Source organism: Cygnus atratus, chromosome 2 (assembly GCF_013377495.2).
Source record: "Cygnus atratus isolate AKBS03 ecotype Queensland, Australia chromosome 2, CAtr_DNAZoo_HiC_assembly, whole genome shotgun sequence".
NCBI classification, from domain to species: Eukaryota; Metazoa; Chordata; class Aves; order Anseriformes; family Anatidae; genus Cygnus; species Cygnus atratus.
Genome location: NC_066363.1, coordinates 18022861 through 18049561, shown reverse-complemented (window position 1 = coordinate 18049561; position 26701 = coordinate 18022861). Strand labels below are relative to the sequence as shown.

The 26701-nt window shown below is 38.8% G+C and overlaps 1 protein-coding gene across 1 annotated transcript in view; it reads left to right on the top strand.

The window, feature by feature from the left end:
• GPR158 (G protein-coupled receptor 158) overlaps positions 1 to 16166 on the top strand; it is a 195018-nt gene extending 178852 nt beyond the window's left edge. Inside the window, 5 exon segments of the mRNA XM_035545429.1 lie at positions 8011 to 8149; positions 11748 to 11853; positions 13812 to 13958; positions 14717 to 15322; positions 15324 to 16166. Of these exon segments, the coding sequence (XP_035401322.1) occupies positions 8011 to 8149; positions 11748 to 11853; positions 13812 to 13958; positions 14717 to 15322; positions 15324 to 16166 (1841 nt within the window).
• The last annotated feature ends 10535 nt before the right edge of the window (positions 16167 to 26701 follow it).

Sequence of the window (26701 nt, the reverse complement as noted above, 5' to 3'; positions counted from 1 at the left end):
ATTTCTTTTTGTTATCCCCATTAGATGTGGCCCTATGCCATATTTAGGGTATGTTGTTCAGAGTATGCAATGAATAAAGAATTGTTAATTTCCAAATGGGTGTTCTTAAGCCATGTTCTCTGTAGCATCAATGTACAGAGATTAATGCCAAAATTGTCAAGAGCAGCTATCCCTTTTGGGTGCTGTCTAGAGACATCTAGGGACTGGTTTTTCCAAGTAGTGTTTATAGCCTCCTCTGTGTGGAAAGCCCAGCCAGGAGATACTTGCTAGACTTCAGCACTGACAAAGATCTGGCTTCAGTTCTCATGTTAGATACTCAGAAAGTGCATTGTTTAAATACATTGTTTGCTTGTTTGTATTTTTTAACAATGAGCAGCCATCATTCTTCAGTTTCCTTTCTCAAAAGTAGCTGGAACTTATGGCTGGAGCAGTTTGGGTTGCATTGCCAGCTGCTCTAACACTGCTTTTTCTTTGTACCTGTTACATCACAGATGAAAGCCTTTGTTTAGGTACCATTTCTACACCGTGTCTCTGCTAAGGAAACCATGTACAGGTTCTCTTAACCACATTTCAGATTCTTCTGCAAACCACCTGCATGAGGATATGGCTTTGGGAGGGGCTGGGAGATGCCCTGACTTCATCTTGTCTTTCCAGCACTCTTGTTTGTACTTTAAGTCTTTCCAGGCCTTCAAGTATTTTAGATCTGTTGGCATTTGCTCACAACCTCTTTAAGATGTGAGAGAAGAGGTCCCACACCCAGCTTGCTTTCAGTTGCTGCTGGTAAATCTTTCTGATCCTAATTCTTCCTCTTTTATCCACACAAAAGTGAAGAGGATGACGGGCCCAGAAGAGTGGTCAGCTGGCTTTAATAACAACAGAGGCCTGTGGAGGGATTGAGGAAAGGCAGCATATCTGGGTAGAGGAAGGAATAAAATGGAGTATAAAGGATAAGAGAGGGAACATGCAGAAATGAGAGGAGTTCCTGGAAACTGTAGTCCATAAGTTTCATGTGGTGAGACTCCTATGGAAGGGGCACATGGATATATATCACACTCAGGTCAGTGGATATGTCTCCAATGTCTCCATTGCCAGGAAAAGGCATCTCTAGGTCACCCTCAAACCATGGGGCCCATGCACAGCCACAGACAATCCAACTTCTGGTAGAGAAAAAATGTCAGGATTTGACACCAATTCTCACTCCACACAGAAGTCTCTTTATGGCTGTGCCTGGCTAATTGAAATAATCCTGAGATATGCTGAGAGAGACAGATAATTTATAATTTACTTTGAATAATTCAGCACTGAAGACTTATGCATGTAACCAGAGTTTGCTGAAATATAGGAAAATTCTTTCAGCCTAAGAAAAAACGTTTTACTATGACATGGCACAGCTCTCCAGGTGGGAGATTGAATGCAGTGAAGCAGAAAGAGACTGCACTGGCTGGAAACAGAGAGCAATCTAGGACATGATTTTTCTGTTTAACACTGGAGCTCTCTCAGCTCCAGAAGGCACTTGGAGTGAAGAAATAGATGGAAGAGTTGTGCTTCCAGATCTACAGAGCAGTTTGTTTCAGTACAGGGAATTTAAAATGTATACATTAGTTTGATGAGATAAAATGGGATGGAGAAGAAGATGAGTTGTAGCCTGCCTGTGTTATGAATTTAGTGGGAGTTATAAGTTTGTATCCAAAATCTGAGGAAAAAAAATGGAGCAGCTGTGGAACAATACTGTTTTGCAAAGTTCAGGATGCCAAATGGACTTAGTCAAGGTTATATTTTAAAAAGCTCTCCCTTCTTAAACACGTGTAATGAAAGCCTGCAAAATATTTCACCATCTCTGGAGAGCAGCGTCCTGTTCTTGTCCTGTGGTAGTGCTTCTTAAGCAAAATCATCATGGTCAGACATGGAACATCATACAGAGTCATGAAAACTGGCTTCAAACCTTCAGGGCTGTCTTCTTTTTGCAGGTAGCCTTTGGACAACAGAGTGCAAGTGAGCATGGGGATGGGGATGCTGGCTCAAGGGAGCTCCCTTCAGCAGCTCTAGCCCATGGCCGTGTCCACCTTGGGGCTGGCCTGAAGAGACACAAGAGAAGGACGTTGCTGTCAGGGAAGGAGGGCTGAGCATCAACCAGGACAGCCTAAAATAACTCTCCTTCCAGACCAGGGCGGGAAGGAAACTCACAGTTTAGGATTTAAGCCGTTCACAAATATGGGTAAATTTATTTCCACAGTCATTCTTCAGTGACAAGGTGGCATTATCCCCATTCTGCACAGCCAGCACTGAGGCCCAATAAGATTAGGGTTATATGGTCCATTTAATGTGGGTGTCCATTTTGCAATGCTTTTGACTCAGTTACAGAGCTTAGTCAAATCTGTACAGAACGTGTTATATATGGTCTCACTGGCTGCAAATACAGCCCTGTGTGCTCACTTCTGCAGCCAGTTGCAGCAAAAATTTCAAAGTTGGCCCCCAACTAGCAAGAAAAGCATGCTCTGTGATCATCTCTCTGAAGCATGGCTTGAGTGGGACTTTTAACTCTGAGGTACAAAGTTAAAATTCACTTCTCTTGCCTCCATAGCTCGAGACCACTTTTTTTTTTTTCTTTTTTCTGCAGACTTTTGTCTCTTCCACTAGGCATCCAAATGTAATATAACAAATTATAGAGCTTTCTTTATTAGCCAACCTTGATTTATCTCTGGAAGTGCTCTGTTACGTGCTGTAAATGAGTCTGGTCTCCCAGGAAATGATACGGCTAACTGAAGATTATACATGCAAAAGAGGGCAAATAAAGACTGCATATGTGGTATTTTTATGTTAGTGCTGTCCAAGTTTTAGAGAGGACAAAGCTGGAGAGGTAAGGATGGAGTACTTTCCTAAGGCCTCTAAGAAGAGTTAGCGTCCCAGTTCAAAAATTAAGAATTTCACATTTCTTGACTTTTCAGGTTTTCTTACGTCATTTTTGCTTTTCTGAATCTGTTTTTTAACACTCCTAATGTCCTGATGTCATGACCTTACTACCTTTCTCCCTTTGCCATCTGCAGGTGTTTTTCCCTTGCCCATTCAAGTGTAAGGAAGGTCTAACTTTTCCAGATCCTAAAAGACAGGAACAAGACTTTGATCACTGCTTTCAGTTCCCCATATCTCAATCCACTGTTCCATGCAGTCAGCTGAAGTACAGAAATCTGCAGAACAGACAGTGAACAAGGATGGAGAATTCACTCATGCTGGGGCTGGGTGGGCAGGAGTGGGCCAGCCCGCATCATCTGCAAGAAGATGTAGCAGAGGCTTTGGCACAGGTTGTCCAGAGAAGCTGTGGATGCCCCATCCCTGGAGGTGTTCAAGGCCAGGCTGGATGGGGCTTTGGGCAACCTGGTGTGGTGGGAGGTGTCCCTGCCCATGGCAGGGGGGATGGAAGTAGACAATTTTTAAGGTGCCTTCCAACCCAAACCATTCTATACTTCTGTGATTCCGTGACTGTCTCCGGACAGAGCTGTGCTTTATACTGGCTTTAAATATGAAAGAATAATTGATAGCACAGACAACTGAATGTTTACCAAAACCCAGTAAATATATTATCCCAGATCTTCAGGAAGTTTGTCAATAAAACCAACCCTGAGCGTGTCCTTCTTTACAGAGCAGAAACATATCACATACTGAGAACATATCATTGTCCCTCCTTATCAAAAGGTGTGACCCAAACAAATCCCGGGTGAGCAGACACAGTGCACTGTTAAGTAGTAATAGGCCAGCTGCATCCAATGTGAGTCTGGTCTGGTGTGTTGGGTAACGGAGCTAAGTGCTCCAAAATGCTCCCTTTTCTAAACATGTGATGGACATTACAAACAAAAGGAATGATTTTTTTTTTTTTAACACCAAAGAATATAAATAAGTAGGTTGATTGATAGTGCAAAGACCAGATAAAATATTCTAAGGATAAGAAATAGATAAATAGCAAGAGATATATTTAAAGATTAATTAATCCCTGCACATGGCATATTGAGGCCATGTTATGTTTTCATCTCACCTTCCATTCATATGTGCATCTACTTGTGTCTTTAAAGCAATTATTCCTTTTCTTAGTCTCTTATCTCTCACAGATTTGCAAGTGAAATCTGAATGCCTGGTTTGGACAGTTACAAAATAGCTACTCTGAGTATTTTAAAAGCTTGATTTTTTTTTTTTTTTTTACTTCACATTTCCTGTCCAGATAGCTGTTGACAGCTGTCTCTCCTAGGAATTTCCATCATTTTTCAAACTAAGAAAAGAAGATATTTGTTGTTCTTGTGCTTAATAAGTAAAAATGGAATATTTTTTAGGCCTTTTGATAAATCATATTTAAAGGAACAAGATTATGTATTTGAGCTTTGAGTTTGGTCTTGGTGGGCTTGCATTATGCTAATGTAGTCCTTTAGTTGTCAAGAAGTCACTCTTCTAACACCAGGCTTGTGGTGAAAAATTGTTCAGCAAGCCACATTTTAATCATAAAGGATACTTGGTGCAAGAGAGTCACTAGGGTGCCACAAACAAAACTAGTAGGACTTCAGAGATAAGTGGTGCTCAAGAATCTTGCTCTTACCTATTTAACTATCTGTCTGCCTATCCTGTCTATCAAAGTTAGTTACAACTGTTTCTCATAAGTATACTAAATATATACATTTATCAACTTATTTGATGTTGAGAAACCAGAAAGACCAACTGGAAAATAATACAGCAAAATTTTATAGCATCTTCAGATTCTCATTGCAATATGCACTAGTAGTCTGTAGCTAATTATATGAATTCAATTTTCCCCCTCAAGCACAACTTCTGCACAATACATTTAAGCTGTGTAATTAGTGGGTTTGATAATTAATTGTTTTTCAAGCAAGATTTTTTTTTTGTTATTGCTAATGAAATTATTGTATCGTTGGGCTTAGCAACTATAGGAACTCTGTTATTTTACCTTGTGTTTCAAAAGCTATTTCCTTTCTGTGTTACCAGATGTCACACTAATTATTATCTGCAGACAGGAATGCCAGTTCTGCTCTAAATGTAAAGCATTATGCATTAAACAGTGCAAAGCATTATGCATTAAAGCATTATGCATTAAACAGTGCAAACTACCGTTATGCTCTAGTATGCTAATGCTTTGAAATCCCCTCTTGTCTTAGGAACTCCTTGTGACTGATTGTGAAAGTGAAAACAGGGAAATTTGCAATCAGATCTGGGAGTCATTCACTCCTACTTAATGCAGTTCACTGTAATTCATCTTGCTATCTAGGTCTGACTTACTTTCATTTGTGTTCCGAGATATTTTGATTAATTATTTTTTTTCAGTCTGGATACAAAAAATAATAATTCTTGTACATCTTTAAGACTACAGCAGTGCTTTGTTTTTTGTTTAGTTTGTTGTTGTTTTGTTTGTTTTTGTTTTTAATGGTAAAAATAAGCAAAATTTGGCTCACACTGTTTATTTGAAGTAGGAGTACTTTTAGCACATGTATTTTCATTCCATTAAAAGCCCATCTTTTTCAAACTCTCAACCTGTATTAGTATTGGTAACTAATCATTTCTACCAATAAGAGACATTCGGCTCTTCTCACTTCAGTTGTAGAAGAGAAAGAAAAACAAGTTGTTTGTGTTTTGGGGTAGTATGCCTCTTATTTCATAATTAGCTCTTATATTATCTATCCAATTCTACCGATAATTTATTTATTCATTTATTTATTTATACTGTGGGGCACTTCGGATGAAAGGCAAAATGAGAGGTAATGTGCTACGTGGCATGTTCTGTGGAATGCTTGCTGAAACACAGGACCCGTAGAACATAGGACAGTACAATACAGTGATTTGGCTTTAGCAACGTAATACTGTGAATGCATTCTTTCCTTTTCAATTTCTTCTGAAATCAATACAGAGCAATTAGAGGAAGGAATGTCATTACTTTGAAGAGCAATACCTCTCAGTGCCACAATTCTGCATATGCTAGACAAGTGTACCTAGAGAAAACAAAACTGCTAACATTTGTAAAGGAGCCTTTAATCTCATTTCATTGAAGCAAAATCTGTATTCCACTTGCTCAGAGAAGACTTCAGGAGCAAGATGGCTTGGTAGGTGATTCCTGCGTAGGTGTTTTTAAGGAGCTAGGGTAATAGACTTCACTGGTAGCATATCTAACTATATATATGTTATTAGAAGCTTTGAAATGCTGTAACACTATGATAATATATGTGCTTTGCAGCAGTTACAAACTGTTATAAGTAGAAGAAACCAGAAGACCTGATCTCATAAGATATACAGTACAGATGTTTTACTTCAATCTTTTGATAATGGGGGGTTCACAAATATTTGTGCACTTATCCAGACGAGACCAATAACGATTTGCTGATCACTACCACAGGGTGATATCATTGGTCTCCTGTTCTGGTTACAGTATAATAAAACGTATTTGCAAAAAGAAGTGTGAAGAAGAAATTATTTTCTATTATACTACATTTGACTGTATTTTTACTGTAAAGGTAATTTGTTTCTATCTTTACATACAGTAAGTGGCACTTTAAGATTTAGTGACAAAGTATGGAATTTCAAAAAACAACAGAAAGATGAATAAGGAACTTTTCGTTAGTGGAGGCAGCTGATTAAATTCATTTCAGAGCTGAGGAGCTATGGTAGGCTTCAGCTCACTTACTAGGACATCTAAAATCTAGATACTTAGGGCAATCATTGGAGTGCTTTCAATTTGAAGGAGAGACGTGGCACACCTCCTGCCATGTTAGGATGTGATGGTTTGCATTGCAGAGCTGGCTACCTGTTCACAGGCAGCAGGAGGATCACTGGCCAAGCTGGACACCTGACTTTTCAGTAGCTGAGTATAGGTGAGTGCAATCCCATCCCTCCCATTCTACTTTTTCCTCTCGAGTGTGTGTATGAACATGCTCTCACAAGAACTGAATGTAGCTGAGCGTCACTAACAAAATACAGCAGACAGTGGATTAGCTGCAAAAGTTGAACATGCCCAAAGCAGTGTATGAGTAACAACAGGATCACACTCAACTTCTGAAGCTGTCCTGGAGCAGTGCCAGTATTGCAGGGGTCTGGTAGGGAATTGCACCTTGCTGGGCAGACGTAACCACTTCCAGCCATCATCAGCCCAGAGTGCAAGGCAAGAGGTAAAGGTGCCAGCTGAACTCATAGCTACGTGGCAGAGCTGAGGTTTTTATTTTTTGCAAGGGGAGGTTTTTCAAGATGGATATGAAATTATTTCATTTATATCGAAAGCAAATTGAATGATGTCACAGCAGACTGTCTACTGGAAACGAAGCCAGAGGACTAGTGGGTGCAGATGAATGAGCTCTAACAGGATAGTTTAAACTGATCCTGACCCTTTACTCCTCCGTTCTTCCTTTACTCATTTCTCTCCTAACAGAGAGAAACACGTCATTTCATATAATTACATTAAGCCCTCAGAAATGACTCATAATATTATGGGCACCAGCAGGATTAACTGTCATGAACAGTGGAAAATTTTTAATCCAAAATATATTATTTTATCTGTGTTATAAACCTTTGAAATGAAACTGTTGACTTAGAAACTTGTAGTCTAGTAGTAGCACCAGTAGCTGCCTCTATAGCAAGAACTAAAGCTACAGGTAAACATATTTTGTTATTTTAAGTAATGTGAAGTTTCTATAGTCCCAATTTGAAAAATGAGGAAGAAATTATTAGACATTGTCTCAAGCGAGAAATTATTAGACATTGTCTTAATGCTTGTATATTGAAAAACCAAAACACCATGAATGCAAAGTTTCCTGATCTGGAAAAAAAGAGGTGTTTAAAATTAAAACCGGATGCATGATGCACAGTAACAATATCTGATAGTATTTGAATGCCTGTGTGCACATATAAATTTACAAGTGTGTACTGTCTTTATCTACTCATATATACAGAAGATACTATAGTGTTTCGAATTTCCTTCCTTTTTCATCTATAAAACTAATTGCAAATTATTTCTTTTTGTTCTTCTCACAGCTGAATTTTTATTCCTCTTGTGGGGTGTTTATCTCTGCTATGCAGTGCGGACAGTCCCATCAGCATTTCATGAGCCACGTTATATGGCTGTTGCAGTTCACAATGAGCTCATTATCTCTGCTATATTCCATACAATTAGGCAAGTGATCTGTAGATCTAGTAATTAACTATTTATCTTTCAGGTTTCATATGGTGCAACTTAAAATGGGTAAATGGGATAGGATGAATAATGGAAGGTCTCATAAATATTTAATTCTGCAGATTAAGTAACTACTAAACTTAAAACTGTTCCCACAGAATTCAAGAATATGTACAGTCAACTTGTAAATCATATATTTAGTTAGTTTGGTTTTTTTTCAGTATTGCTAGCTGATATGATCTTGGATGAAAGTATATGTGATAAATTAGATGTATGTATGTATCAGTATATGTGACAAATTAGAGGTAGCAGAAATACTGTCTGTCTCGAATCATTTGCACTCTGCTCATTGGTTTGTATCCCTAGAAAAGCAGCAGGTAAGGATGTTGGTTTGTATGAACTTGTCCTGGTGTGTAACAGATTGGCAAAGTGCAGCTGTATGTTGAGATAATTGTACTGGTTTGTGCATGCAGCACAGTGGTTTATATGCTGACATAAAAAGTCATTATGCTGTAGCAATAATATAAGGCATGTGTTTCTTATAAAACTTCTAATGAGCTCTATGTTTCATACTTGTAAATCATTAGAATAGTAACAGATAAATAATGGTCTTTGCCAGAGCTACATGATAATTACCATATATGCTTTGCTACAGAGTACTTTGTAATAAGGAATTGGTCCTAGAAAATTCAGAATAGCAAGATAGCACGAATTTAATCTCATGCTCTAAGAGATTCTTAGGACTTTCTTATGGCATTCTTACACCTTCCTTTGCCTCCTGACAGACCCTATCCCTTATCTACTCAGATATTTTTTTAACATCACTCCTATGACAGTCTTTAAATACTCTTCTCAGTTTCTTGGTCTGTCTTGGAACTCATGTTTCTCTCTGCCTTCTTGATGTTTTCTTCCATGTTGAGTGATTTTTTTCGAGTAAACACCAGTAAAGCAAATCTTTCATACCTGTTACTGCCAGGTTCTTTTTTTCTCTATTATTGTTATAAAGTTTACAATGCTTCTCAGGCTTGCCACTTTTTATTTCCTTAACCTTCTCCTAACCTATCTTGACATCCACATACATTCAAAATCTTTATTCCCTAACACAAACATCTGAAAAAATATTTCTAAAATTTGTATTTGGTTGAAGTGTGTTTCCATTTCTGATAGAGTAGATGTAAAATTTGGTTGCAGTACTTTTGAATTGTCTATAGCCAATATGGTAGCCCTTCAGTCAAATTTCCCCTCCCATTAATTAATGTTCCTAAACCATACTTTGGTCTATGGTAGAAGATACAGTTCAGTGCATTAGGAGAGGTGGGCTGCAAGTTTCTTTTAGCAATAGGACAGGATGAAAGAAACCTTGGATTGAAGGGAGGGGCAAAGGGGAAAATGCAACATTTTCCTTCCTTCCAACCACTAGGATTTTACTTGAAAAGCATTAGAAATTTGAGAAAAAGGAGGGATTGAGCTCTTTTTATAGACTTGGTCCTATTGCATTTCTGATCAGGCCAGTGATTTGTTTGTTTTCAGTAACAGATTTCCAGACTGTATTCAGTTTTCCAAGATGTTCCTGTAGTATCTGAAGTTAACCAAAATACATGGAAATACATGATCCCTCCTGAGATTATGTCTATATCTTTATACACAAGTCCCAACGTGGTCTCAAGTTCACTTTTCCTTAACGTGAGTTTGTTGTGTTTTTTTTTTTTCTTCTGTCTTCCCTGCCAAGCTCTGCATGTAACTGAAAGAGCTGAAATGTAAGACATATCTGAGTTGTCATGAAGTTGAAAGCACCACAATCTTGAAGGACACCTACTATTATGTGGCAGCAATCCAGTCTGAAAAAACCCTGAAGCTCGTAGAAGACTGATATGAGCACTAAATAAAACCTCGAACTGTTTATGTTTGTTCTTCTTTAAAAGTGTGATTCCCATTTCAGAAACAGAGGATTCTTGATTGTCTTCAGATCAGCATAGTATTAAATTCCTGCGTTGCTCTTTCTTGAGAAAATTGAGAAAGAACATTTCTCAAAATGTTCTTCTCAAAAGTACTATTGAGAAGAACAAAATTTATATGGGAAAATCTCATTTGAATAGAAACTCTGTCTCCACATTGATCAGATACAGGGCTCAGTGAATAACTTGCATACTTGTCACTAGCCCCTCTTATTGTCCCTTCTTTCTCTTTTTCCATGCTTGTTCTTCCCCCATCCACCTTAGCCCCTCTCTGTCCGTGTGTTTTCCCAAGTAAACAACACACCCCTCATTTCTTTGTCATTTCTATTGGTTCCAGTTTTGCTGCATGGGTACTCAGTCTGGTACTTCTGGCTTCATTACCTAGGTAATCACAGCCTTACATTGGTACCCGCTGACCTTGCAAGTTCTGCTCCCCACAAAACCCCCAATGCTCCCTTCAATTACCTATGCAATTTGGCTGTCTTTCCCCTTTAACTGCCTGTGCAATTGTGCCATTCCTCACGGCACAATCTGTAACTTTTGTTAGCTTTTTGCTCTGTCATTTGTTATATCCAACAGTCTCACATGTCATCTCCAATAGCTCTCAAGATGTGTTCAGATAGCTAAACCCCAAGCCTGAGCCTCGTTGTCTGCCTGCACACCTTAACAGCAACAGGTCTGTCAGGAAGAAGAATTTGTAACATTTTATTGTGCTCATGAAGCACTATATTTACAAAGTAATAAACATGAAATGATAAATACATTATTATGGTATATAAGGCAGTGTTTCATGCCAGACTATTTCTGTTAACAAAAGCTTCTGCAAAATATGCTTCTGTGGACTTGGATAAGTTGCAAATCTCGTTTTGATCTGAATGATTTATGTAGACCTGCAAATTACAAGCCAGTGGTATATCCATTCATCCATTGCATTGCTTACCATTTATATCTTTGGGAGCTCACTAAAGCAGATAAGCCAAGCATGCTTCAGCTAGCTTAACTGCAGTGCTTGTCCTGCCACTCTTTTAGAAAGCTCAGCAAGGAATTGCTTCATGTAGGAGGTTCAGCCACTCATTTCCTAGGGTTTGCAGGGCTCTTAACCCTGAGCGGTCCTACATTCAAAACCATTTCTCTTCTCCCCACTAAAAAGCATTTCAGTTAGTTATCTCTTTGATGACTTATCAGCCACACTCTGTAGCTGTGATCTCTGGACATCTTGTATTTACAAAGCGCACTGCAAATTTTCATAGTACATGTGCTTACTTAACCTAAAATCATCAGTTCAGATTCTTAATGTAAACTGCCATAACTCAATTCAAGCCACAGAAACTGTGACGATTTACACCATCCAAAAAAACACCAGCTAAATTCAGGGAAAACGTGACACTGAGCAATGTCCTCAAAGGTCTGTTGTTTCTTTTTATACTTTGTTCCATCTTGTGTTTTATTTTTTTCTGATTCGTTTTGAAATCGTGGTATGTAGGTAAAGCATGTGCATGTAATGTTTGGTCTGTATGAAGCAGTACAGAACAAAAATAGTTGTGTTTGGCATTTCAGTGAAAAGAATCCTAAAGAACGTTAAAAATGTTAAATCTAATGCACCAGAGAAAAGGCAGTGAATTGCAACACAATTCTATTTTCAGATTCATTCTTGCTTCGAGACTTCAGTCTGACTGGATGCTGATGCTGTTCTTTGCACACACACACTTGACTGTGACTGTCACTGTCGGGCTACTTCTGATCCCTAAGGTATTTGGTTCTGCCTTTTTTCTTTTGCCAAGACCGAGGAACATAAATGTCTTGCAGAAGCAATTCTATATAAAATTAGTAAGCAACTGGTAGAAAAGGAAGATGTAAAATTTGGCTGTAATGCCTAAAAACAGATGGGTTTTTTATTTAAAAACTCTTACACATTTTGAAAAATTCCTTCTTTCAACTTTCAAAATTCCAAAGATTTAACAGACATTTAATTTCAATTTAAATTAAACAAAAAATGTGATTTGATTCATATGGGAAAGAAAGGATCTTGCCTGATGATGCTTACTTCATGTATTTTGGTGACTGTGTCGTTGCGAGTGTTATCGGAGATCAGACAAAGAGTTTGGCCAAGGGGATAAAAAGACTAGGGTGTTCTGTTAAATAAAGGTGGAGTAAGGAGCTCAGACTAGCCACGAGATGGAGCAGTTGGGACTTCAACCAGGCAGTTGTTACTGACTGGAAAAGGAGAGTCCTGTGCAAGTCAGAGCCTGGGACAGCCAGGTCCTGCATACCAAGGAGAGACTTGGCCCACAATGTGGAGCCAGGAGCAGAGCAGGGTGAGAAGATGAATGTGTGCCGGACATGAGAAGATGCAGGATGGGAGGGTGCAGGGAAGAGAACAGAATGAGCTTTGAGCACTACGGCTCAGCTCCCATCAGGCTCCGAGAATGAAATGACAATATGTCAGTCTCACCGGGGGTAGGAAAACCCCAGGTAGCTCCACCTGTCCCAACACCAGTCTGAAGCATTTGAATGTAGCTTTCTTCTTATGCAATACTCCAGCAAACACGTGATTTTATAATTGCTTTTGGAATGACCACCAACGTCAATCAAAAGATCAAGAATCAAAGAGAACAATGAAGGTGAAAGTTGCGTATGAAGGAAGAATGCTAAGCAGTTCGAGTTAATGCAATTTTCAGTTTAATGAAGCTGCTATGTCTATCTTTTGCCTTTCTGTCAGAACAGGGTATGCTGATAAACTCTCAAATATACATACATTAAACAGTTGTAAGCAAGGGACACACTGCTGCCTTAATACTGAATATCCTTGTTACTTTTTAATGACCCAGCTGGTCTTTAGCAATAGTTTTATGTTTTTATGCATATGCTTTATTACATATCCTCAGAGATACCTTTCTAGACTAGCCTAGAAAATTTGTTAACCTTTCTGAAACTGACTCATAACTAAGGACCAATGTTTCCATTTTTAGCTTATTATCTGTGTAACACTATACAGACTTATATTCCAGCACCCCGAAGAATTGAAGGAGTTAGGAGAAGATTCACAAGGTTTAGTTCCATTCATAAAGTCCTGAGGCCAGATGACTACATGAGCAATAGTAACCGCAGATGAATGAATCCATATAAATAAAAAAAAAGGTTGACACAACCTCTCTGCAATGCTTGATCTGAGCATTTGCTAAACTTACAAGAGAAAGATCATCATCTTTTTTATTTTTTTCCTTTTTTTTTCCCTTTTTTTTTTTTGGCCACCTTATCTCTTCTTTTCCAGGGTCAGGATCTAAAATGGGAGAACTGCTTTCCTCAGGATTATTCAATTGCATGGAATATAAAATACAGTCTTATGATTTTAGCAGCCTAATTGCTAATTCTCACTGAAAGACTGTTCCCATATATTTGTCGTACTCGCTTAATGTAAATGCATTGTAAAGAGGCTCAAATAAGCATCAAAACAAGTACAAAGTGTTGTTTTTTTTTCTAATACAGATCTCTAAACCTTTCAAGTTAACCCACCATGAATATGAGTTTCTTCCATACAATGCTGATATTCTATAGGACACTACTTACACCAGTAGAACTTATGGGTAGTATTTTGAGTTTAGAAAACCATATGAAATCTGTTGTGATTGACTATGTCATGAAAACTGTTGATATAAGTTTTTACAGTGCACTGATGGCAACATCTTTGTTATGAATGCCTATTGCAGTTTTCACATTCAAGCAATAACCCAAGAGATGATATAGCTACAGAAGCTTATGAAGATGAGCTCGATATGGGTCGATCCGGATCCTATCTGAACAGCAGTATCAATTCAGCATGGAGCGAGCATAGTTTGGATCCTGAAGATATTCGGGTATATATAACTCATTTAAATATCATTTATTTCAATAACAATTTTTCCTGTCAGTAAACTGAATCACACTTGTTTGACTTTTTTTGCAGATGCCAGATGAAACAGGTCAGCTTAGGTCTTTCAATGATTCTGGTATCAGGTCATGTAAAATATCAGAGAAAGAATTCACTAGTGTGAAGAGAAGTCACATTACTTGTTGTAGTGAAAGTCAAGCTGGAGGCTGAGGAGGAAGAAGCATCCACAGCAGGAGCTGTTTATCAGTTTACATGGACTCTTTGAATTGTCTGGAAGCATAAACAGCATTTGGTGTCACTGTGATTAGTCGTTTGTACATAACATATACCTAACTATATAACATATAATTTTAACAAACATATGAAATAGAAACAAAACTACATTATTCCTACGTTACATGGTAAAAGGGCAATTTTGCCTGGAATTTTTCTTACTTACAATCCCAGAATACATAATATCTGTAGGGGTCAGCAGGAAAGCTTGTACCAGGGTATTGTAGGAATGTAACTAATTGTGCATGCTGTATGATGCACAGCTATGCAAGGTAACTGGTTTGTGCACCATGGTTGAACTTAATTTTAAGGTAGAAAAACATGAGATTCAAGTTCATGGAGGAATGGCATATTCAAGAGTTAGAAAAGAGAGTGAAATAAGTTTTTAGAGCAATGGGTAATGCATTCATTGGACTGCTTGTTTGACTGTTCACTCTACGTACTATTTTTGCTATTTACTCTACTTTACAGGATGAGTTGAAGAAACTATATGCCCAGCTTGAAATCTATAAAAGGAAAAAGATGATTGCTAATAACCCACATCTCCAGAAAAAAAGGTGTTCTAAGAAGGGCCTGGGACGCTCAATAATGAGGCGTATTACAGAAATCCCGGAGACAGTCACCAGGCAGTGCTCCAGGGACGAGAAGGACCTGCTGGAGCACAGTGCTGTGAAGAACACGGCTACACTGAAAAAAAACCCACAGGATTCCACCAGTTCTGTAAAGCCAAAAGAAGAGACTATAAAAAACAGAGTCTTTTCATTAAAAAAGTCCCACAGCACTTACGATCATGTTAGGGATCAAACAGGAGAACCTAACAGCTTAACTACAGAAAGCACAGAAGTTATAGTTGCTGAGAATTCACTTCTGGATTCCTTGACTGGTAACGATTTAACCAAAAAAGCTCCTGAAAAGGTTGAAGCAGTGTCCACTGAATCGGTCCCTTTGGTGTGCAAATCAGTAAGTGCACATAACTTAAGTGCAGATAAGAAGCCTCTGCACCCAAGAACATCTGTGTTACAAAAATCCCTCAGTGTTATTGCTAGTGCCAAGGAAAAGACTCTGGGACTAACGGGTAAAAACACAAAGTCTAGAAGAGAGCACTAAATCTCATAAAGCTCAGCAGAAGGGTAAGGAGGCCAGCAAAAAGCACTCAGCTTCTGATAAAGGGGAGCATAAGGAGTCTCACCGGAAGAACTCTACCCACTCTGAGGAAGCAAAGAAAACCCATAAGTCTGGAATTATGAAACAGCAAAGGGTTGCTCAAACACCCACAAATCCAGACACAGGCCCAGGTAAGTCTCTGCACAAGGACACTTTCGACATAGGAGAAGTTTGTCCTTGGGAGATATATGACCAAACTCCTGGTCCTGTGCCTTCTGACTCTAAGGTTCAAAAACATGTGTCTATTGCTTCCTCAGAGCCAGAGAAAAATCACCCTTCCCAGCTGAAGGGGAAATCTCATCATAAGCAGAAGACACCCGAGGTGTATCAACAGTCAAATCAACAGAGCTCAGAGAAGGTGGAGGCAGTCACTCGGGAGGCACAAGAGCAGCAGGTTTTTGAAAATGAGAAAAAACAATCAAATTCCAAGTCTCAGGTCTCACCTGGGCTGAAGTGTGAGAACTTTAATAGATATGCACCGAATATTTGTGCTGTGGAGCCTGATGAGCTACCCCCGAAAGCAGTGGAAAACATCAATAAATTGGTGGAACAGAAAAAAAATGCCTCTTCTGAGGGAAATGTGCTTTCATCTGACTCCCGTAAGCCAAGTAGTTACTTGCAGCAACCTTCAGCATCTCGAGCTGAAGTCTGCCCTTGGGAGTATGATACACCAGATTTACCAAATGCAGAAAGAAGTGTAGCTTTATCGAACACCTCTGCTATAAGTGCAAATAAAACAGCAACACCTCGAAAATAAGAGGCTTTTGGACTGAGGAGAGTAGCAACATTGAGAAGAAAGACAACAGGAAAGACAGAAGGGACTTAGGCCAAAAGGATCTGAAAATTCCTAAGGAGCATCACTTTAATTAAAGGAATCAGCACAACAAATACGTAGGAATTAAACAAAGCAAATTATTATTATTGTTATTATTTATTTGTTGAGTGCCAACAATGTGATTAGCAGTGCCCAGAATGTGTTCCCTACTCCAAGGATTGTACTGTGTCAACGAAAGTAACCTGCCTTTGTGAAATCACTTCTCCTTTAAAAGGAAAAAAAAAAAAGTGGTAACAAACGCACACTGTAAGTCTTAACAGAATTATTTCTGAATGCCACAACTGGCTTTAACTCACCCTTGGGACTTTAGAGATCCAACAGAAGTAGGGCACAGAAAATGTCCTGATGGCAAAAAGGGGTATCAATGAGCAGCTGTTAAAATGACGACTATTCACTTTGCATATTTTAATCTTGATAGCACTGCTAACTCAATGCATCCCAAAAATACATTTTATATAATGATTGCTCTCATTTTCTTATTACTGCGTGTTTAAGTACATTGTTGTGTCTCATATTAAAGCATTCCAGATTGTATAATTTTTGCAAATAACTTTGATATTATGTGACACAACAACACATTTATGCAATCTGCAGATATTTTCTTCTTATTGTAACTTAAAATACCTGCTATAGACTTTTTGTTAATATATAGAATTACCGTAATCTTCCACTGGCTGTGGAAGCCATAACTCTCATTGGGAAATTCCTTTGGGCTTTGGGAATTTTTTTTTTCTGTGATTTATATAGTGAACTTTTTGTTTTATGCTCTGTTATTTAAATTTATAGTTTGATACTGTATTATTCAGGGGTTTTATACACAGCAAGTTATTTGTTATGCACTTCCCTGTTAATGCTCATAGACTTTGTTAATAGCGGAAATCCAGTCGTCTTAGCTGCATATTCTGGTAAGTCTTAGGACAACTTATCTGTTGTTTGTTAGAAATTGGAAAATATAATCTAAGAAACCAGAATAACAATTTTAAACATCCATAATGATGATCTTGTTCAGTATTTCATACTGAGGATATAGTACTAAATGAGACAAGCAAGAATGATAATAAATATACCCCAGAAATGATGACCTGCTTTACTAACACCGGACAACCCTGGGAAATATATTAGCTAGCTCATATGGAACAACAGTTTACTGTTTATCCCTGTTGGTAAACCTCCAGAAATTGGCCTTTGGAGATACACAAGTGAGGAGAGAGAATCTGAAATATTACTCTTCCCCTATATATGCAATTGTAAGAGACGGCAGGAAAGAAAATGATGGCATCTCTCTCCCACTCTCCAAATGCTTAGGTTTTATTTATTTATTTTTAAGTTATACGTACATTTACAGTAAAAAGTTAGTATTTAATCCAGTGCTAATTTTCAGTAATAGCTACAGTCCTCATCCTGCATATGAGCTTAATTCAAAGGTGGCCCGTTTACAACTATGAGTCTTAGTGCAGAAACACTCATGGTATACCATCAGGGCCTAGGAGGTATCATAGAGAATCTGTGCATCACTAACAATAAAAACTAGGTTCCACCCTTGCCCATCTGAATGTAGTACCAGTGAAGTGCTATTCACTAGAATTGGCTGTAAGTACCGTACTCCAAAATAAAGACAGCTCAGTCCTAAAGAACTTGTGCAATTTGAGAGAAGTGATGGGATTCAATGAAAGAACACGAAATGAGGATGATTGAATAGAATGTATTGTTAAATATATATAATATATATATAATAGATATTTATATATGTTTAATATATATATAATGTCATATCTAATACACACATGCACATACACGTATGTAGTATAAACTGATTTTTGTGGCATCATAGAAAAAGTGGCTTAAGATAAAATGCAACGATCAGAGGGACTTAGACAAGCTGGACATGAGGAGGAAATTTTTGTCCTTTGACAAGGACAGGAGAATACAGGCCCATCTACACTGACAGATCAAGACAGACCTGATCTTCCTACTGCCTCTGCTAAGCCCAAAGCTGGGACATGCAGATGCCTAAGCCAGTTGGAAACAAGTCAGCTCAGGTCCCAGTGCTGTCTGAACACATTGGCCTCACTCATAAATTCTACCAAGAGTCAGAGCTCGTTAGCTCTAGGTGACAGTGGCCAAACTGCCCCAAGCAACCTGGTAAGCCTGGACGGTGCTCGATTCCACCATGAGGACACGCTGACTTGGGTCTTTGCTGTCCTGGGCTGGTCTGACTCCCCCACCCCTCTTTTATAGGGTGTAGTCATAGCCTTGGAGACCTGTTCTCTACCTTCAAGACACATCTTCTGGCCAGGACCCTTACTTGGGCCATCTGTGCAACCACTTTGCCCACACAGTGCCACTGATGACCCATGTGCAGCGCAAATCCAGCTCGCTATGTAGTTTGGAAAAGAGATGAGGTTAGAGCCCGTGTGCCCAAATTTCCCCTCCCCAATTCCAGACACTCACAAAATTTGGCAGTAACTTTTCCATCAGCTTCAGTGGGATTTGATCAGAGGGAAAGTAACCCTAAACTGCCCTGCGTGGGAACAAGTCCATCCTGGGAACACAGCTCTCTGGAAGTCCTGCCGGGGCATGTTGACCCTTTCCAGAGAGATACACAATTAAACCTACTGAATATGGTGATCACCTTGTGCCTCTCCTACCCCTGGAAGAAGGTCCTGCAGCACATCCAGGAGGTGGTTGGTATGAACAAGGGAGGAGGGCAGCTTACGGCAGGTTGCCCTTACTCACAAAAGCGCTGAGGTTAGAAGTGGGCATCTGTAGGGGAGTCATGAAAAAAAGATTTTTGTACCTCCTCACTGCCTATTAGAGAAGACGTTCATGAGGAGCAGGCACCAGCCCTGGTGCCCTCACTTGTCCTATCTCCCTTCTTTACCTCAAGGACACGCTGCTGCTTGGTGGATGCTGCAGCAGCCACCAGGGGTGAGGGCATCCGCATCAGCCACACAGCACCATGGTCCCTTGCTGCACTGGCAGGATCAAGCCCTTCATGCATGACTGTATCTGTGCCGCTGTTCTCTATCTACAATTCCTTACTCATTTATTTTTTTCTTTCTTTATTAAAGATATCCTCATTAGAAACACAGAAACAAAGTCCATTCTTTAGCCGGTGTAAATCAGCCCAGCTGCACTGGCAGCAGAAGAATGAAGGCTGGTTGACCAGGGAAAGCACTGGCTTGTGTACTCTTGTTTGGTTTTGTTTTCTTTCATCCTGACCCTTTCCCTCACTTCTTAAAAAATGTCTGTTATGGTTCTTTAGGCTTGTTGTAGTCACATATCCTAAGACTGATACAATTGGAGAACTTTCCTTCAGAAAGCAACAAAGCTTTCCCCAGTTTATTTAGCAATGGATATTTGGGCTACAGATTCAACTGGTACTTTAGATTATTTTGCACTTAAGAAAGAGGGGCCAAACTTCACTCAACTATTATATTTCACTATGATGCTGCTAGAAACATTGCTTAATGAAGACATACTAAGTTAGACATAACTAATGTTCTGTATTTCATAGATTTTTCTCCACCAGCATATATTGGCTAGATTGCTTAGTTGTCTTTTTCTGGAGTTTCATTGTCATTATTCAGCCAAGAGAAGTGCAACTCTAGAATTAAGATGTTTTCTAGCAGATCTGTTAAGAGAAAAGATAATAAACACTAAGGTCACAAACATTTGCTAGGTTGTCCTTTTAAATGCATGTGCAAGCTGCATTTCTCCTTTATTTCTAAGCCATGGTTTATAAATAATTAGATTTATACCAATCTTATTAGACTTGTATAATTTATGCAAGATTATGTGCTTTAAAATATAAATCAGTACACACCTATCATCAGCTTTGGTGGCATCATAGACCTGAAAGTGGACAATACTTTTATATTTGCTCTCCTTAGGCTTTTGCATGCATATGACAACAGGCAGGCCTGAGAAAACACTGCCTTTTGACTTTTAACATTTTAGCTACTCCAAGTTGTAGAGTATATAAAGCTGTAAGTCTCTTCACTTTATAATGTGGTTCTTATAACAATGTTATCTGGCAACCAACAGCATCCACCATGAAATACTTGATAGATTTATGTTGTAATGTGTTGCAGCATGTAAATAATGTAACTTCTCTGCAATAAAGCACATTTATATGAAATCTGTCTACAGCCTTTTTTGTTGTGATTTTTCTGAAGTCATTATTGACCTGAATTAAACAAACTAAGCATCAAACCTGTAAAATAATCAAAAATGAGTTTTACAGGATATGTGATCTGATCACAACATCAGCATTTTCAGGATTTTCCTTGTTTTCTTGACATCAACCATTGGACTAGCTGCACGCTGTGTTCAGGATTTCAGGTTATGGAAATAGCATGACCAACAGGTCTCTTTTCTCAGTTGCTGCGATTTAGAGATTTAGAGACCGAAATTGTAGGATTTGCACTATATTCTTCTGAAAGTAATGACAACTAAAACGTTAGAAAAGATTAGGAAATAAATAGATGGCTGCCTATGATGTCATCGTAAAAGCCTATAGGTCACCTGTACAGTATGTGTGCATGTCTGGTTTCCTCATCTAATGTAGAAAACGTAGAAAAGGTAACAAAAATGATCAGAGACAGAGAATGGCTGCTGTGTAAGGAGTGACTAGATCAACTGCAGCTTGTTTAACTTGGAAGTGAGATGACAGAGCATGATGATACATAAAATAACAAATGGTCTGATCTGAAGATGCTTAGAAAACCGGTATATGCTGGTTTTCATCCTGCAGGAATTACAGAACACCCAGGGTGGCCATCATGCAGCATTTTAAAACAAATGAAGTTTTCTTCCACATATGCCATAATTAAATTGTGGAGCTCATTTTCACAGATTGCTGTGGATATCAGGAGTTCAAAAAGCATTAGGCAGGTCATAGAAGAGAGATTTATCAAGATGCCTGAAAACAGTGGATGAAAACTCTTAATTTGCAGTTTGCTTAAAGAATTGTCTTTACATAATCACCCTGGTTTCTTTCCATAATCAAATACTGCTAGATATGGGGCTAAGTGAGCCTTTCATCCAGCACAGCCTTTGTATATTCTTATGTCTGTATAAATAGTTAGGCTTAATTAGTTTATTTTCAGTTGTCATACCATTTTTATTATTGTCCCATTATTCATGTAGGAGTTCCAGTAGTTTCTTGCACAGGCACATATTCATTTTACTTTCAGAGTGCCTCCTGAGTTGAAACACTGCTGTTTCTGTAATCATCCTGAGTCATGATATCGAGGAGTGATGGGGCCATGACCATGAGTGGGAGAGAAGGGGAAGGGAGTTATGTACATTCAGTAAGTGAACTGTGCACAATTCTGCATATCAGGAAAATATAGCCTGGACATTTTACTCTGAACTACTTCATGGAGTTAATCTCAAACCTAAGGCTTTCAGGCACGGTGTCATAACCAACTGGGTCTTCTGAGCTCCACTTCTGACACTTGCATGGCTTTTAAGGAGTAAGGGAAGGCCAATCCAGTTCTGGGCTCCACAACACAAGAGATGGACTTACTGGAAAGAGTCCAATGTGGGGCCAGCAAAATGATCTCCTGTCAGGGGAGGCTGAGAAAGTTGGGTCTGTTCAGCCTGGAGAAGAGGATGCTCAGAGGGGAATCTTACCAATGTCTCTAAATACCTGAAAGGACGATGCAAAGAAGATGGAGCCAGGCACTGTCCAGTGGTGCCCAATGTCAGGTTAGGAGGCAATGGCTACAAACTGGAACACAAGAGGTTCTGTCTAAACTTCAGGAAGCTCTTTACTGTCTGGGTTACTGAGCACTGGCCCAGAGCTTTTCTCCCTCAGCGGACAGTCACTGTGAAGAAGCTTCATCATAGTGGCAATGTGAAGAACAAAAGTATTTTGACCAGAACTGGCTGGACAGAACAGGTTTAGCTACGTACATCGAGTGCTTGAACTTTTACATAGCTGAAATAATGTCTTCCACCATATATATATGTACTAGAATATGGAGGAACCATCAAAGAATTTTTAAATTTAGATTTTTTTTTCTATTATAACTCTTCAAAATGGCATTTGATTTGGTTCAGACTTATACAGTGGCATATCTGCCTGCAAAGAAGTTACTTCAAGCTGAACACTTCCCACCCCACCCCACCCCCCCAATAAAAATAGTATTTCTGACAGATTGGAGCTAACTTCTTCCAGTTCTAAAAGAGCTAATTTCATCAACTCAGAAATTAGCTTTAACAGTGCTAGAAATTTAATAAAAGATATTAGGTAATAATTGATTGTTTCAGTTGGTTTGGCAGGCCTTCATCATGTTGCAATATTCAATCTTCTGGTTCTTTAATATTTGGAAAATTAAACTTTCTCCATTTATGCAGGTGATTTTTCTGTTTTTTTTTTTTTTTCCATTTATTTATGTTAGCTCTTTGAAGTCACTGAAAGCATACAAACAAATCAAACACTGAACATTTTGCCTTCAAATTACTGCATTTTAGATTTCTGGATATCTGAGTTGGACCTAATTTTTCATTGTGTTCAAAGCATGGAAAAGAGTACATTGCACCCAAAATAGCTATATATTTTTGAAGAATGCGTTTATGATCTTCTTCACGATATAGATATACATATTGTATACACAAGTGTGCCAACATGAATATACAATCCATTTAAATACTTTCAACCACTATTCATAATGTACAAAAATAACCTGTTTATCTACATGTTGATTTACACTGCAGAAAAACTCTACTGTGATTCATTTTTTCCATTAGAAACAAATCAACACATTTCTACTTGCAAAATGAAATGAAGCGTAAGGTTTGCATATGATAAATTACATCCAAATCTGTTTATAAATCTCTGTGGAAACAACAGTGAGCAAGGGGTGTTGGTACCACCTCTTCTGGCTGCCACTCTCCTTTTGTTTTTTTTCCATTCCTTTTTTTTTTTTTTTTTTGAAATTTTCAATTCATTTGAGTGAGAACAAAGGGCCTGTCCGGATATTTTTATTTCTTTTTCTTTACTGTTCATGGGAGCAAAAAATATACAGAATCATTACACCTTTGTAGCTGCAAAAGAAAAGATTATCCAGTAGATGGGTAAAAGGTCTTAGAAGTAAATAAAAGAAAGGATTGCTAAGCTTGGTGAATGGAAGTCTTAGGACGAAATTCAACCCATTGGGTGTATTTCAGATCTATCAGCTTAAAATATGTGCTAAATTATGTGATTGCTTCTTGGCTGTTGGAGGGATGTTGAACACCTCTCCAGTCCCACCATGGCATGGGCTATCCTGCCCACATGTGCACCCTCTTGCTTTCCTGGCTGCTGTTAGCCTGCTGCTGCTTCATGATGGGGAATCATGGAGTTTATTCTAAAACCTGCATTTTTTAAAATCTGCTTGGCAAACACCCGTAAGGGTGGTGGCTTTCTGTCATGTCTTTTCCCCTGCTGTTGCACAAAGGTTGACAAGAGCCATGAAGAAGACATGGCTTTGTGTGCTGTGGACATGCAGGGGGACAAGTGTGGCAGTCCCTCTTTTGGAGGCCACCTGGATCTCTTTGGAGTTGAACGCTATTCGCTGTGCTACTTGACAGAGGATGTTGACAGGGAATTTAGGCTGGCTGCATGCTACAGATGAGAAACAGGCTGATGCAACATACTTCAGTGTTAAAAATAGTGTCGTGTAATGATGTCCATGTTGCATGAAAAAATTTCGAAGCTACAGGGTGGTAAGGACCATGATGTTCCAAGTGATCTTGATGACTTTATCAAGGGAAAATCACAGCAGTGCTGAAGAAGACACCTGTCCAGCTCTTCCCACATTACATTTTGTGAGGTACTTGGCAACTGCTCGTTATTTGTGTAAGCTAGCAAAATTTCCTAGTGCTCCTTTGTAGCCAATGTACTTTAATAATTACATTTCTACTTGCTGTAATGTTTTTATTTTAAAATATATCAGTTTCTCTTTGTTGGTGGCAGTTTTGTTATCTCTAATTTTTTTTTCAGTTATTTTACAGGAATTTGGTACAAAATTTTGATTTGCATCTCAGCTGCTTCATTGCAAGACCAGCATTATCATCATAAATTGGTTTGTGCTTGAAATCAGAAGGCAATAGTTCCAGGGGTTGTGGAATTTTCATTCAGAAATAGTTGAATATTTTAAAAGACAACTTTGAAAGATGTATTCTGCAATTATATATTCTGTCTGGTTGACCATTCTTGCAGTAAGTAAGAATAATGCTGTGTTCCTTACTAAGTGGTACTATACATATGTTTTCTTCCAGGATTTATGATTAATTATAGATTGCCATTGTGCACTGCAAGATCTTTCTGTTCAATCTTTGTTGTCTACATTACAGTTGGAATTGCCAGTTGAATAATAATAGGACAAAAGTCCAGTTCTTAGCATTCTTAGGTAGATTGTGGTTTTTGTTGTTGTTGTTGAATTGTGTTGTTTTTTCTTTTTTATTTGCCATCTCATCAATTATGAGAAACAGTTTTTACACACAAACTAAACTATTACTTCCCTTGGTGTTCTGTGCAATGAGAATTTTGTTAGTACTTTTCCATCAAAACTGATTATTTTTAGTATTAAGGAGCTTAGAGAAAACTACATTTCTGATTGATCAAGTATCGCCCCGTAACATTCTGCCTACTTAAATCATTAGCCCAGCTGAAACAAGTACGCATCTTGTAGTTCTTAGAATCATAGAATCAGAATATCCTGAGTTGGAAGGGACCCACAAAGATCATCAATTCCAACTCCTGGGTCCCCAAAGGACCAACCAAAAATCAGACCATGTGTCTGAGAACATTGACCAAATGCTTCTTGCCCCAAGCTCGAGTTTACTTATGCCATTAAATAGTTGCATTTGACCTTTGGGGGATGGATTTCAATGGAAGGTGCAGAACCCACAGCCTGCATATGGTTGTGTTTAGATTAAGGCACAGTTTTATGCTGTTAACCTGCTCCTGCTTTTACCTCACAGTAAATTGTCTTTCAGTAGAAGTAAATTATTTGGATATTGTTTCATCAAAAGTGTGTGCATGTTTAGAGCAGTAAGCAGGAGGTTATAAAAGGAAATACATTGAAACAAAACAAACAGTACAGTTTTGGAGGTTGTTCATGCATATTTTGTACTTTGCTTGTTTCTTTTCTCCTCTAATGGGAAGTACATTTTCTAGTGTAGCTTAATAAGGGTCAAGAGAAGACTTGGAAGAAAACGGGCACCATTTCACTGAATGAGAGACAAACTATTAATTGGTTAATGATTAGAACAGAAATCAATGATTTTCAAAGCCACTGAAAGAGAAAATTTGGTCTTCGGTCCTCTATGAATTCAGCACTTCTCTGAAAACTCCACTCTCAAATAGTTAAGCTATTGGTTTGAAGGTGTGACAGACCTTTACAAATAGCAAAAGCAAATCTGCAAAATCAGCAGAGTCCGTGCCCTCATACCCCCTGGAGAAACAGGCCCGTGCTAAGCCAGGTAGACCCTTGGCATGGGAAGCTTTTTTGAACAGCACACGGGATCACATGAACTATATCCAGAATTAATGCATTTAGGACTACCAGGAATGAGATGTTAAAGCCAAACATGTGAAGTAACGTTTGACACCACAGACATCTTTTCACCTGGATTTGGACAGAAAGACCACAGACTCATTTAAACTAACCCACTGAACGAGTTGGCCTGTGTTAAGTCAGGATCTGGATCATGTTCACATCAGGGAGAGAGAAACATGCTGTCAACGATCCCCTGAATTCAAAACTCTTCGGGAACAAAGAAACATTTGTTGCCAAAAGAGCTGCCACTGGCCTTTTCACATCCCTGCTTTCTGTGGGGGGGTCCCATCAGGTGCCTTCAGCTCTTTGCCACCCTGCAGACAGTACAAAAGGTTCAACTTTTTGTTAGAAATGTCACAGTCGCTTATGCTTGGTTTTGCTTTCTTTTCAGCTAGAGGCCAGAGCATTGTGCTGCAAACTAAAGCTCTTTCCAGATTTTTCTCCAGGCTGTTCAGCTCCCTTTGATCCCCTGGGGTTACTTTCCCAAGATGAAACTTTGGACTGACAGCAGCACTCTTCTAACCTTCTCCAAACACCCTACATTATTTTAACATCGCATACCACCCTACGGACTGGAACCATGTTCTTAAAATATCTCCCTACCACCTCCCAGTCCAGAGCACTCACCCAATTTTCTGCCTCATTTTAAGTTTTGTGTGTAGATTTAGAAGTCGCTCAGGGAAAGACTTTTTGCATAGGTGCTGCTCCCTGTGCCTTAATTTTCCATCATCAGTGTGGGGTTGACATGACTACTTGTGAAATGTATAAAAGAGGATAAATCCAAACATCTTTTGGTCTTCAAATACTGTTGATGGCACTAGCAAACACATGTTACTGCTCCTCACTTTTTATACTATAATGGATTTATGCAGTGTCTAATGGCAGTCAAGTGGGTTCTGATTC